Raw genomic sequence first — 14074 nt, forward strand, 5'->3', positions numbered from 1 at the left:
AGTCTTACAGACTCTACCTCCAATATATATATAAAAACATCTATTTGTACCACCTCCATCACCACCTCTCTCTTATAGTAAGACAGATTTCTGGTAAGTTACCACAATAGATCAATGGCTGGCTTCCCTGCTGCTACTCTTGTCCCCCTAAAATCCACCCTCCACAACGCAGCCAAAATAAAAGATCATTTCACTCTCCTGCCCTTCAGTGGCTTCCTCTCATAATTAAGATAAAAATCTAACTTCAGACATTAGCTTCTGAAGTCTTAAATGAGCTAGCCTCTGCTAATCTCTCTTATTTCAACTATATCACCCCTTTCCTTGTCCACTAATTATACTCCAAGCAAGCTTTATTCAGTTCTAAGTCACTGCCACTTTAAAATCTTTGCACTAATTGTTCCCTCTGCTGGAATGCTCTTGCCCTCATTCTGGATTAGCTGGCTCTTCTTTGTTCAGTTTAAATGTCATCACCTCAACAAGTCATTCCTTTAACACGCAATATTACCCCATAATGCAAGTACCTCCTCTGTCTTGTTTATCACTTTATACCTCACATATAGAATTGTGCCTGGTTTCACAACAGGCACTTACTCAAGAAACAAATGAGTCTCTACAGTAACATTATTTCTGCACAACATTAGACAACAGCATTAGAAACAAATCTTTTCAAAAGGATCTTACATGATATAATGGTTACCTAGCAATAACAAATTATAGTTGTATTATAACTATGAAGTAAATTGTCTATTGGGTAAATGGAATATTAAAAATAGTAGTATAAATTGAAGTTATGATACAAGACTAATGTGCTTTAATGTTTTTGCTTCAAAAAATGATCAAGACACTTTGGTAAGAATATAAATTTGACAATAAATTGTAATGATTTGTTAATTAATATGCATTCATGCATACATCTCTTGGAAAAATTGTGAAAACAAAATACACAAAAAGGTTAAATCTTACCAGAGTTAATTTTCGCCTGTAACCACTTTTTCATACACTCTTGATGGACATACTGCAAACTTCCTGTGCACTTGCATGGCTCTATTAGCAAGTTAGATGATGATGCAGCTGCCATCTGACAAATTCTACATAAGTCACCTTCTTCTTCTTCAGAGTCCTCTAAAAGGAGGCTGGAAAATAAGGCAGATTTCCTAAACAGAGCTATCAAAGCTAATCATGATTGGTCACTTCGAGTCATATATAATCCCAAACAATACCTTTCTTTTATTTCTACTCTTTCTCTGATTAGGAAAAAACAGTAACAATAAACAGCAACCACCATGAAAAACCTTAACAATGAAAATTAAAATAAATATTTTCAAGGTAAATAAAATAAACTATCCTATTACTTATCTTCAAATGATTTAAGTAATTTTGTCTTTGATACTACAGTTCAAGTTCCATATTTTTCAGTCACTTTACAAGTATCCCTGAGAGATTTTAATTTCTGTAGTATCATAGACTACTTCAATCCCACCCACCGCCCCATCTCCGAAAAACTTTTAAAACAACTTGAATGCCTTGAAGAAATACAGACTAGTGACTTCTCATTTACATATTGTCAGAACATATGTTCAAACTGATAAGCTTTTTGTATTAAATTACAGAAAAAACAAAATAGATTTAAAAATTCTCCATTTACCCCATCCCCAGCAATGTTATGTTAGTAAATCCTCTTTGGTAGGCTTTTAAGTGTGGAGTAGTTTCCATTAACCTATGTACTCTAATTAATAGGCCGACATGTAGAATAACTTAAATGAAGAATAATAGCTGTATAATAAATTAATTTTTTGTTAAAATCCCTATTGGCTTAGCCCACTGCTAGCATGAAAGAGGTATTCAGTAAATTGATTATACTGAATGCTATTATTGAAATAAAATCTGGATTACATTGGTTCACAATAAATTTAGCAATACTAGTAGATGTGTGGAAAGAGGAACAGGTATACAGCTGCTAGGTAACTTTTATGCCCTGGTTTAACCAGAGGTATGACTTCAAGCATAAATTTTGTTTTACCTATAGATTTAAATTTCTACAGTTCATTGTTTTAATTATTCTTTACTTGGGAGATTCAATTTTTTTGCACTCTTATTATAGTAGCTTCCCCACCCCCCAATATTCAAGGGGTACATATCAAGATCTCCAATTCCAAACCCTATATATATTATGTTTTTCTATACACACATATCTAGAATATAGCTTAATTTATAAATTAGGCACAATTAAAGATTAACAACTAATGAAAAAGAGTGATAACAACAATATACTGTAATAAAGGTAATGAGAATGTGGTCTCTCTCTTAAAGTATCTTATTGTACTGTTTGTACAGGGTGGACAAGCTGGACAAAGGAATGAACTACATCATAAACAGGACAGAGCCAGGTAGAATGAGATTTCATCATGATACTCAGAAAAGCATACGATATAAAATTTATGAATTATTTACTTCTGGAATTTTCCATTTAATATTTTCGGAACACAGTTAACTACAAATAACTAAAACCACAAAAAGTGGTAAGAGGGAACTACTATAATTTAAATGTAGTACCTTAAAATCCTCATGAGCAAAAAATACAATAAAGGGTTACACACACACAAATTCTATGGCAAAATAACCAACAAATTTTTTAAAACCAACCAGAGAGGATGGTGCCAGTTTAATTTGTTTCTCTGGAAAACACTAAATTAACCTGCTGCTTACATCACTGCACTCAAATTAACCTTACTTGGGCACATGAAATATTTATAACTATTAGTTATAATAGCTGTAATAGTGATAACTACATTCCTCAGTAGACAGCTTGCAATCAGAGGGAGCTGCTACATTAATGTTAAAACTAATACTATCAGGGCAGAGAGTAAATCTTTCTCCAAGAAAGGAAAAATCAGAAATTTCAAAAGCAGGAAGAGTCACATGGTACAATTTGTTCTTTATAAGGAAGAATGGAATATAGTATCCTAATGCCCAACATCTCAGAAAGCGTGTGAAGTTCCCTTTATCCTCAGAATTAGACTTGAATGTATTTCTTCTTAAAAGTACAAAAAAATTTATAAAATGATAGTAAATGCTATGTTCCCCCCAAATTAAATTACATTAGGCCTTTATGAACAAAAAACAACAAAACACTCCATAACCTTAGCTTTACAGTCTTTTCTTCCTATATTTTATATGTACTACCCTATCCCATTTCATCATTAAAATTACTTTACTAGATGGAAAAAATATGATAAAATTAATAATCCAATTGGTTCTATAATCTCTGATCTTTCACCTTTCCACTTTTACCAGACATTTTAAAGCAAACTTCAACTGTACAAAAGATTAGTATAAAGATTCTTTAAAAGTCTGAAATTTAAACTGGTCTATCAAATAAAGAATATTCAGTATATACTTAGAACTTCAAAAACAAAATTAAAAATATGTGCAAATAATTTTATGTTTAAAAGAAAAGGTGAGAATTACAAATAAATAGTAAATAAATCATCTCAATAATCCATAACCACTTGGGTCTCCTTACGAATCCAATTTGGCACTAGTCTACCAAGCACTAGTGTAAGAGATTAAGATTTTTATCTTTGTGTGCTTCTGTATCCAAACCTGTTTAAAAATAATCTTTAGATTATTTCTTCATGTAGTAGACACCTTAGTGCCTACTTCCATTATTAATTCTCATCCATTTTACCTTTAAGAGGTAACATCAATGCTAACATCTTACTATAAATTTCAAGGGAACAAATTTTACTGATTTTAGAGAGGAAAGGAGAGGGAGAGAGATAGAAACATCAATGCTGAGAGAGAATCATTGACTGGTTGCCTCCTGCACGCCCCCAACTGGGGATCGAGCCCACAACCCGGGCATGTGCCCTTGACCAGAATTGAACCTGGGACCTTTCAGTCCCCAGGCCGACGCTCTATGCACTGAGTCAAACCAGCCAGGGCCCAAGGGAACAAATTTTAGATATTAATGTTATAAGAAGCCTAAAATTTTAGAAATACTTTTTGCTCTAATCTGCTCTTGCTTTATGGGATTAAGACATAAATTTACCTCTCTTTTATTTTCTGCAGTTTTTCTGGGTCTCTTGAAGGTACACTTTTAGTTTTATCACTTTTCCCACTAGATGAACTCCAACCTGAAGGAATAATATCTACAGTGATCATGACATTATCGGTCAAATTACTTCCAAGTGTTGGGGGGACTGCAAATCGAAACAAGGAACCAGGAAGGATCCCTGTCATTCCTGTGTTTCTTCCACTGCGAGCCGAATCTGACATGGAGCCACCTGTAGCAGCACTGCTGGATGCTGCAGGTGTTTGTGATCTGTTGGCAGGAGCCCCAAGGTGATCACTCTGTGCTTCCAGGTGAACCACTTCATTTGATTCTCTTCTAAAAATATGAGATCGAGATTGTGTATCAGAAGTTGATATCCTTGAAGATTCATCTCGTCCCTCTCGCCTCCTTCTAGAGAACAGAGGTGTGCATCTATTTCTAAGTGAGGAAGATAACCAGGGTCCTGTATTTCTACCTTCAGATTCCTGGTTAAAATTTTCTGAATCTGGCTCAGTGCTATGATTTTGAGATGACAAACCCCATCTTCGCCTAAGAAATCGAAATCCCTGAGAAGTTTCAGATGCCCTATTATCAAGAACGTCGGAAGTTGATGCTGCATTACGAGACTGTGAAGAAATTCTTGGAGAAACATATGAATTTTCAGAGCTCAATGATCTTGTATTTAAGGATTCCTGACTAGACCTTCGTGAAAAAAAAGTAGATGACATGCTAGAAGCTATACGTGACAGCAATCTCCTTGTCGTACGTCTACCTTCATTGTCAGAAGATTCTTGAAATGATCTTTGAGATGAACCAATCCTATCTGAATTGCTTATGGCTGAGGTTTCACCTCTATTTGAAATATAAGAAAATCCAGGCTGTGTATTGCTTTGGAGAGACTCCAATTCTCTTGGAGAAAAATTTGATCTTACAGAATTTCTACTAGAATCCCTAGAGCACAGTACAGTCTGGCGTTCAGAAGGCATTTGTTGGTTTGTGGATGATGTATTCAGTTGTAAAGTGCTCACTGAGTTCTCTTTTGGTCTTGCTCCCTGTGAATATGAAGAAGGAACTCTGTCTTGAACATCTGTTTTTGAAAGAAAGGAAAAATAGCTAATTACATGAAATAAATTGACTACTAATAAAACTTGCATTTATTAATGACTAATTACTGCCAAAATGAAACACTGGTTTGAAACTGAATACTGCTACATTATAACCACACAGCTTAACTATTATTACAGAAAAAAAAAACCATAAATGTGCTTCTCTTTCTATACATTTGGTGAAATCTAGCACTTTTATATAAAGTCAGTATTATACTTTATACAGAATTTAAAAAGAAATGAGAGCTTATGAGAGGCAAACATCAATCTAACAACTTGATGAATGTAAAACAGCTGAATCTGCTGATCAGAAATTGATATGGTAGAATATCTAACATTTAAACAAATAAGGAATTTTAAATGTGCCAAATAATTCAATGTAAACGACTCTTGTACAAATTAAAGCACGAGGTGGGGGTGGGCTAGAAGGATCAATGGGGGTGAATGGGGGACAAATAATACTTTCAACAATAAAGATTTTTTTTTTAATTAAAAATACCAAAACCAAAACAAACAAAAGCAAAATAATCCTAGGAAACAGTGTTTGGGAGATTTTTCTTACTCTGCAGTAAGCATAAAGGTTATTTCATATTGGTATTATCACACTTGTAATTTTATGGCAAACTCTGCTAACTGCTAAAAGTGCCCCCCCCCCCCCCCCCCCCAATGTAAGAGCAGTGATTCTTATCCCTGGTTACTCATCTAAAATACTTTTTAATACTGGCTGAGAGCTATGAGTCAGAATAGAGTCCTGACATCTAAAATTTTAAAAGTACACCACTGGTGGTTCTAAATTTCATAGGGATGAGAAAATCTATAGCATTCCTTTATAAAGAATGCTTACCCATACACCTAATTTAAAAGCTAGATTACTACTGTGCTAATACATGCAGCCTCAGGAAAAGAGAAACTGTTAGTGGATAAATCTATTCTACCCAGTACTTTTATATTCCCAAATCTAGAAGCTATTGATACCATCTACTAAAGGTCATCCATTCAAAGCCAAGCAAATAAAAAGATGTTTTCATTTGTCTTAAATAAAGCAAAGATATGCCCCAATACGATTATCTAAAATAAACTTAACCTTTAGAAACAAATGTATCTTCTACGTAAATCAAGCTCCACTTTTGCCTGCTATATTTGTCTACTTCATCAGCACTTTTTGTCTTCAGTTACTTAATATTATTGTTTTATGGTATTTATGTTTAAAAAGCTCAAGCTTATGTGCACTAACAGTGCGGGTAAAAGAAAACAAAGGCACATTTGTGTTAAATTAAGGTAATTTTAAATTGTCTTAAAATGGTGATTTCAAGCTTTAGTTAGTTTAGAATTTAACTATAATTGGTTACTTATTACATCACATAAGGCAAATTATACTGGAATATACAAGAATTGTTTAGTATACTTCATGGCACATATGTTCTTAAAAGAGCAAGTAAAAAATTTATTGGCACATAGAATCTGGATATTCATGCACTTTTAAATTGTTTACATTTTTAAAAGCCAACAAATAAGCTACTAGAAAACATTAAACTATTTTAAAATTTCCATAAAATTCACTTCATTTATTCTTTTGTACTGTAATTTAGTGATATAAAGAGGAAAACAACATTATCAGATTAAGTTATATGTAACAATACAGTTTATACATACACGATGAAGTTGTGAAATCACTACTTCGGTGACTATAGTCCATAAAATTACTAATGGAGGAATCTGCTCTCCTTTCTAAATCTCTCCTCTCTCTCATTAAGTCACTTCCAAATGATCCAAGTACCACTGATGAAGATCTGGGAACTTGACTATGTCTCCAAGAATCTTAAAATAATCAAAGAAGTTTTAATTCAGAGAGAGCTTTTAAGGTTTCTAATGACAAAAAAAAAAATCTTCCATACTACAAAGGGAGGTTGTAATTTATTACAGAAATCCCCATAGTCACACAGTTGTAATCAGAAGTAAAATTTAGCAAATCAGCCTGGCTGGTATGGCTCAGTGGTTCAGTGTCAAGCTATGAACCAGGAGGTCACTGTTCCATTCCAGGTCAGGGCACATGCCTGGGCTGCAGGCTCAATCCCCAGTAGGGGGTGTGCAGGAAGCAGCAAGTGGATCAATGATTCTATCATCACTGACGTTTCCATCTATCCCTCTTCTTTCCTCTCTAAAATCAATAAAAATGTATTAAAAATTTAGCAAAACATAAAATTATTCACTAAATGAACTCATCACTTACAAAATTACTTCCTATTAAAACACATTCTTCTCTAACACTAAACTCTATCCTGCTCAATTCTTGGCTTGAGCACCAGTAGGGGGCGTGCAGGAGGCAGCTGATTGATTTTTCTCTCACCTAGATGGTTCTCTCTACCCCCTCCCTTCCTTTCTCTAAAAATCAATAAAAACATGTTTTAAAAAAATATATAAAGAAATTGCTTACACTAATTTAATTGGTAATACATATGCATTTTAAGAATTTTATATCCAATCCTGCCATCACAAGTTTTGTACCACCTTAAAACGATTTTAGGCATTGGATAGTTTTTCATTTGAAGAGTGTAAGCGAGGAGGGAGCCTCCTAACATCTCAACAAAAGATCTTTTCAATTTGTACAACAAATATGTCTGTGAGTACAAAATGCCAAGCATAAAGCTTTACAAATAAGCCATCTAAATCCCAGAATGGTTAAGTGACTTGTACAATGCCAACATCTAATTAGAGGGCTAGAATCATGGCTTTCTGATTCCTACCATAAAACTAGTGGAATACCACCAACTATTTTTTAAATAAAGAATTTTTATATTTTCTTTTTTTAATTTTTTTATATTTTATTGATTTTTTACAGAGAGGAAGGGAGAGAGATAGAAAGTTAGAAACATCGATGAGAGAGAAACATCAATCAGCCGCCTCCCGCACATCTCCTACTGGGGATGTGCCCGCAACCCAGGTACATGCTCCTGACCGGAATCGAACCTGGGACCTTTCAGTCCGAAGGCCGACACTCTATCCACTGAGCCAAACCGGCCCCGGCAAATTTTTATATTTTCTAAACAATATATACCACAATGTCTCTCATTTATAAGACTAGAGGCCCGGTGCACAAAATTCGTGCACGGGTAGTGGTCCTAGCAACTGCTGGCTGCCAGCCGGGGCCTCCCTTCGTTCTGTGCCGCCCCCCTGTGGTCAGCGCACATCACAGCAAGTGATCGAACTCCTGGTCGGTCAAACTCCCGAGGGGACACTTTGCATATTAGGCTTTTATAGCTGAAGAAGATATAGAAGATGTGCTTTGAAAATAATTGTCCACTTCAGAAAAATTGGCTTTCCTACTAACAAAAAATTTACCTCCTATAACAGAAGAATACATGTCACTTTTACCAATTTGATCACCATACATTTTCGGCTATTCTAGTTAATTTTAATTCCAGCACTAATTTACTAGTAAGGGAGGATGTTGGAAACTCCACTGGCTCTATTTGCCTAATATATACCAGGTCTCGGGAAAAGAGCTTTAGTCCAAAATACACATGGTGTAACCCTTACATAAATTTAATTCTTACCTGATACTGCATTTAAACCATGTCCAACATTTCTCCCAGCTGAGGTAGATGTACAGTTTGTACAGGAAAGTTTAGGTCTTTTTGAATCATGATCCCGTAGCTGGTTTTGTGATCTTGAGCGTGCACCCTGAGTTATCTCAGATTCACTATACCATGTAGATTGAAATGGAGATGCAGCTGCTGATGCAGATGTAGACTGTTAAGTTTAAAAAAATTTTTTAAAGGAATAAAATGCTTGCATTCAATATTAAATTTAATTGACAATATTCTAATACATTCCCAAGGACCAAATTTTTCTATCATGTATGTTTTCTATAATCTTTGTTCCCTTTAACCCACTGCCCCTTTATACTGAAATTGTATATGGTAGAGTAATAAATCTGAATTAGATTAAGTCTTCTATGTAACTGTATATAAACATCTGGCTAAGAAATACTCAAGAGCAAAAACTTTATTCATTTTGTTTTCTTGGTTTAATATTTCAACCTTCTGAGGAACCTGTTTCCTGTTCTTAGAGGTGGACAGAATGCCAAGAAAGACACTAATATATAAACTGATTGTGAACACTCTTAATAAAATTTTTCAAGTAATAAAACTTATCCCGAATCTAATGCTCATTATTAAGAATATAGTAATACACTATAAACAGTATGTTTTTTAAAAAAAGAAACTACAACCCAATTATCTGGAATCTCTTAGTCAGTGAAGTAGATAAAAAAAAGTGCATATTTTAAAACACTTTGCTCAAGGTTTTCTCTATTAATGTATAAACTGATGAACACAAAATAAAACAACCTAAAACACAAAAGTAAAACAACCCAAAACACAAGTTATTCACAATGTACAAACTATTTTACTTCTTCTTAATTCATTAAATGGGTAGGCACTATGCCTAACATAATGCCTAAAAAGAGAAAATATTAACTTGTCTCCTTAAAAACACAGGTTTAAATAAGAACATAGTATTTTAACCACAATTATAGAAATGGTCCTAAATTGACTAAAATAAAAGTGAGTTCTAGAGAAAATAAAAAAAAAAATGTTTTATAATAATTTTAATATGTATGTGGTAAACAGTTCATTTTATTAAAGAATCTTAAAAAAGAAAAACAATGTACTTTTAAGTGTTATACTTCTTGACAAGGGTTAAAAATGGAATATAACATGAGCCATAAATTCAGTCTGTTAACCTAACATTCTAATGATAAATATAAACCCCAAATAATGTGCACCATCAAAGAGTTCTAGAGTAAATATAAGAAACAATAAAAAATCTATGTATATAAAAGAGTAACATGCAAATCGACTGAACAGCAGAACGACTGCTTGACCAGTCACTATGAGGTGCACTGACCACCTCTCAGTCCCTTCTCCCAGCCATCAGGCTCCGATCGCCCCATGATGAATGGGGAAACGGGGGTGGGTGGCAGTGGAGGGTGGGGCAGGCTGCAGCAGCCGGGGAAGATGGCCCTAATCACAGGCCAGGCCTAGGGACTGTACCTGCACACGAATTTTGTGCACCGGACCTCTACTTATAATATAAATACAGACAGTCCTTGGGTTACGTCGGACTCGACGACATCATTTCATGGTTACATCACCATCTCCCACTGATTTATATATAAAAAAAGTTCCGTCATTTCGACATGTATATATGTGCTTTATGTTTTTTATTATTTACTTACCACAAGGTCAGGAATTTTTATCTTTTAAATTTTTTTTTACTGTTTCACTTCATTATTGCTGTGTATGTGCTCCATGTGAGTGACATAGGTGCTTATGTAGGTGGGTTCCGATCGTGTTAGTAACCCGAGGACCTACTGTAAGGCTATAATAGGAGGTATGTTGAAAGTTTCACAGAAAAGAGAATGCCTAACTATGCCTGGGGAGAGTAGGAGAGAATTCATAGAATGAGACAGAGTTCACCTGTAGGCAAATGAGGAGTATTATAAACAACACAAAAAGATGCATAAACCCCTCTACCATGGGCATTCTTCTAAAACAGTGGTCGCCAACCGGTGGTCCGTGAGGTCCGAAAGGTTGGCTATTGCTGTTCTAAAGCATTACTACATTACTTGATCTTCTATTATGCTTAAATTATGAGAAGCATACTACATATATTCAGGGAATTCTACAGAATAAACTTCACATATATGGAAAAGCAGATGTAAAGCTGAAAAAGTACGAACAGACTAGATCAGGATTTTATCCATCCCTTGCCCAAGAATATTTTGCTAGTTGAATGTGGCACTCTTCAGCTTAGCACAAACTTGGTATCACAAGCCTTCTGCCCCTAATCAATGAACTGTGTTAGCACAAGAGATAAATTCATTAGGTATTTCAAAACCAAATCATTTTATGTGCCATTATCAGAGTATTGGGAAAATTATCCTGCATGCCAGTGATTTAACACCTTTAGATTTCAGAGAACAAAACAAAAAATGTTATAATTCAAAATTTGCAAAGAGCCACTTTTGACAAGGAGATCTAAAATAGCAAATACCATCTAATCTTACCCCCATTTTAAAAAAACTGATCTTTGAGAAAAAAAAAGGGGGAGAGGGACAGGAGAGAGAAGACAGAGAGAGTGAAACATGGATAGGTTGCCTCCCCCACATGCCCTGATCAGGGATCATCAAACCTGGGTATGTACCCTAAATAGGAATCGAACTCGCCACTTTTTGGTGTATGGAATAACGCTATAACCAACTGAACCACACCGGCCAGGTCTTATCTACAAATTTTTAAAAAGGGCATTTTATGTGCTCCCCAAACATGAGGGTTATAATAGAATTAAACAGACTTTTAATGTGAATACATTTTATATGCACAAAATCCATAACTTGCCCTTATTTTTCTAATTACACATGGATTACACAAATTGTTACTGTATAGTTCTTCTGCAAATAAATATGATTTTGGAAACTACCCAAGGAGGAAATACTATCAGATCAACTTCTTAGAAATATCCTCAGAACATTGTAGAAGATGAAAAGGGTAGAATGGACAGAAGGTAGCAGTTTCATTATGCTAGGTATATACACTTATAGTATGAATATTACATGACAACAGTCCATTATATTATTCACTGTCCCCTTTCAGACCAGAGTGCTACAGGGTTGCTTCCTTTGAGAAATGGGTTATTTCTTTTCCTTATGAACAAAACACCTTATAAAGCTGGTTGTTCTTCCGTGTGATCTTCCTGGCGCCCAGAACAAGAAAGAGTCCAAGTTTAACTTTAAAACACTGCAGAGCTTATGAATGCCTCTCGATGTTATAACCTTGACCCACTCTCATGGGTCATACATGAATACATGTATTCACATGTATATACATATTTATTTCCATGGGAAGTACTTACAGTAGATAAGCATATACACACACAAAAATTCTTTTAATCCTTTAATTCTCTAGAAACATAACTATTTAAATATAGGCAATGGTATTAAGTTCTACAATAGTTGATCTACAAATTAGAAAAGATGTCACTAACTGAAAAAAGCACCTAGAACCTCATAAACCTCATAAAAAACCTACTTTATTATTTCGTATTAAAAGTAATCACTATCAACAAAGCAAAAAAAACAAAAACAGGAAAAGCTGCTTAAATTAAATTATAGAAAACATAGAAAAATAACAAACAATTACATATTCATAGAATACTCCCGAATTTATTATCAACAGTCTAATAGGAAATAAAATTTCTATTTAAAATATCTAAAATTCTGCTTATTGTTACCAAAGAGATGAGATGATCATAGTTTTCAACCATTCAAATTTTAACCAAAATTTAAAGATGGAGTAACAGAAACATCAGCAAGATTAACAATAGAGGCAACATGGCTTTCAAATGGCTGAGAATCCAAATATATTTAGCAAATCAACTGTTCGAAACTTAGAACCTCCATTTCCCCAAAGAAGAAACAAAGCTATCCAGAAGTCTAATAGATTCTTAAGCTCAGGAACATATTTACTAGTCATGTGATTTTCTAAGAAAAATCACTAATCTTTCCAGATTTTAGATCCTTATTTTATGAAATGACAAGTATGTGTCCTATATAAGTAAAACTAAAAGTCAAAAATATTCATGAAATGTCAAGCACTATATAAAAATACGATATTTCCATATTATTTAGTCCATAGCATAACTGAAATGATAAAAAAATGTAGGCGCTAACATTTATGTAGTGTTTACCATGTGGCAGCTCTATTCTCATTCAATGTATTAATTCATTTAACTCTAACAACCCAATTGACTAAATAATATGGAAAATAAGATGTGAAGTAACTTGCTTGCCCAAGTTCACATAGCTATGAGTGAAACAATACTCCAATCCAGGCCATATATTCTGATTTCAGAGTCTTATGTCTCTCACTAAGAGGCTGTATGAAAAATTATACAAGCATCAGAAGAGAAATTTCTATAAATGGGGGGGGGGGGGGATGGGACAATTCTGTAGTCTTAGTAAGTAAAACATCATTTAACCTACAACATTTCTATAGAATACAAAGGATGTGATTCTGGGCCTCTGGCAAGTATACGCTTGTCTACCAACAAAATTAAGAAACAAAACAAAAACTGACAATATAAAGTAATATTGAAAATGAGACTAAGTAAATAGTTCATATAAAGTTTATGAGTTTGTATGTAGATATGGACATTTTAGAAAAATTACTTTTCACTTGTCTTTCTCTAAATATTTTATAAAATGTTTTTTACTATGTAGTAAATGTCATATACTATATCACATGATACATAGATATAAAATACTTGACAGAAATTTTCACTAAAGGATTCTCTTAAGATTCAGTTACCAAAACATCAGACTCTAGCAAATCAAGTGTGATTTAATTAGCTGTTCAGACAATAATGCAATAAACTTAAATGTAAAAGACAAGATAAATTGCACTAAACTTACAAGTCATGCCATCTAAGATTTATAGCTTTATACAACTATGTTATAGCCCTAATAAACCTTTCCAAAAACTGAAGGAAAATTAGTTACATTAAGAGTAGCAGCCCTAACCGGTTTGGCTCAGTAGATAGAGCATTGGCCTGCAGACTGAAGGGTCCCGGGTTCGATTCCAATCAAGAGCATGTACCTTGGTTGCGGGCACATCCCCGGTAAGGGGTGTGCAGGAGGCAGCTGATCGATGTTTCTCTCTCATCGATGTTTCTAACTCTCTATCCCTCTCCCTTCCTCTCTGTAAAATATCAATAAAATGCCCTGGCCAGTTTGGCTCAGTGGATAGAGCGTCAGCCTTTGGACTGAGGGGTCCCAGGTTCAATTCCGGTCAAGGGCATGTACCTTGGCTGTGGGCGCATCTTCAGTGGGGGGTGTGTGGGAGGCAGCTGATCG

At 34.5% G+C, this 14074-nt stretch overlaps 1 protein-coding gene across 7 annotated transcripts in view; it reads right to left on the bottom strand.

Moving 5' to 3' along the window:
* MARCHF7 (membrane associated ring-CH-type finger 7) overlaps positions 1-14074 on the bottom strand; it is a 40979-nt gene that overhangs the window by 12235 nt on the left and 14670 nt on the right. For 4 of the 7 annotated variants that reach the window (XM_070422927.1, XM_070422926.1, XM_070422924.1 and 1 more), the window contains 4 exons: positions 8715-8910; positions 6814-6978; positions 4052-5141; positions 964-1133 (listed from right to left, as the gene is read on the bottom strand). In XM_070422927.1, the coding sequence (XP_070279028.1) occupies positions 964-1133; positions 4052-5141; positions 6814-6978; positions 8715-8910 (1621 nt within the window). The remainder of the gene's footprint in view (positions 1-963; positions 1134-4051; positions 5142-6813; positions 6979-8714; positions 8911-14074) is intronic. The other 3 variants (XM_070422930.1, XM_070422929.1, XM_070422928.1) reach the window with 1 other exon arrangement.

This window comes from Myotis yumanensis, unplaced genomic scaffold (assembly GCF_028538775.1).
Source record: "Myotis yumanensis isolate MYYU_CA2020_CCGP unplaced genomic scaffold, mMyoYum1.0.hap1 SCAF_8, whole genome shotgun sequence".
Taxonomy (NCBI): Eukaryota; Metazoa; Chordata; class Mammalia; order Chiroptera; family Vespertilionidae; genus Myotis; species Myotis yumanensis.